The sequence below is a fragment of the Sphaeroforma arctica genome (assembly GCF_001186125.1).
Source record: "Sphaeroforma arctica JP610 unplaced genomic scaffold supercont1.9600, whole genome shotgun sequence".
Lineage (NCBI taxonomy): Eukaryota > Ichthyosporea > Ichthyophonida > Sphaeroforma > Sphaeroforma arctica.
This window is the reverse complement of record NW_014030958.1, coordinates 1-1053: the sequence shown is the minus strand read 5'-3', so window position 1 is coordinate 1053 and position 1053 is coordinate 1. Positions and strand designations below refer to the sequence as shown.

Below are 1053 nucleotides of genomic sequence, written 5' to 3'. Positions count from 1 at the left end.
GTAGTATCGTATGTATACCAATATAATATGTATATATATATATTAATTTGTAGGTGGTTGTTTGTATATATATCTATATATATATATATATATTGTATTGACGTGTACTCAATATTTAGTTACTGGCGTAATAGGTGTTGTGTATATGTCATGGGTTTTTGAATGACATGGTCCAGAGTGCGAATTCACTGTCTATTGATAGTTTCTCATCACACTTTACCTCTGCCACCGCAGTTTTGCTCCTCATACCAATACAGTCTCCGAATCTCCTAAGAACATATGGTTTATATGCACATGACATACTACAAATGGCGTTGTGTTATAGTGGGTTGCGGATCTGTGCCTCCTTTGGAATATCAACACGTGCAGCTTACAGGGAAATGACCATGGTCACACACATTCGCTCGGTTGCTCCCTGTCGCAACACGTGCGTGTTCTTATCCTCCCTGTTCATCACTCATATATACCTCTATCTGATATATATATATATATATATATGCGTGTGTGTGTGTGTGTGTATTGTTTATGTCAGTGTTACTAGCTACTTGACCTGTGTCAGTAGAGGCGTGGTGGCTGCTTGTCTTTGATACCTTTACTACGCATCGTAATGTGCCTATCCTGGGCAAAGGCAAATCGACTAGTGTTCTGCACGTGTGACATACTTTATCACGTTCTATAAATAGCTGATACATGCCATGTGTACTCTTACATTACATCTCACGGTATGTATAGAGCCCAAGCGTTTAATATGGCCACGGCACCTGCGGCAGGAACCGCTTCGTCAAAGCAGAAGCTCATGCACAAGTTAAGTAAGTCAGCGGGACAGGCCAAGGTTGGGATCATCAAGTCTGTGAAGAACATGCAGAACCACATCGAGAGAAAAGACTCGACACACTCGCAGGACAATGGGAAAGGGGGTGTACAGGTATGGGATAGGTGCTGTGGATGTGTATGGTGTAGCATATATATATATATATATATATATATATGTGTGTGTGTGTGTATATATATATGTATATGTATATGTATATGTATATGTATATTATATAGTAC

The 1053-nt window shown here is 39.5% G+C and overlaps 1 protein-coding gene across 1 annotated transcript; it reads left to right on the top strand.

Annotated features, from left to right (window-relative positions):
- Nucleotides 1–748: 748 nt before the first annotated feature.
- SARC_17042 (hypothetical protein) lies at nucleotides 749–925 on the top strand (the record flags this gene model as incomplete). The annotated part of the gene is made up of 1 exon (XM_014288856.1): nucleotides 749–925. A coding segment is annotated over one exon (177 nt), but the record flags the coding sequence as incomplete, so codon positions are not given.
- Between the last annotated feature and the right edge of the window lie 128 nt (nucleotides 926–1053).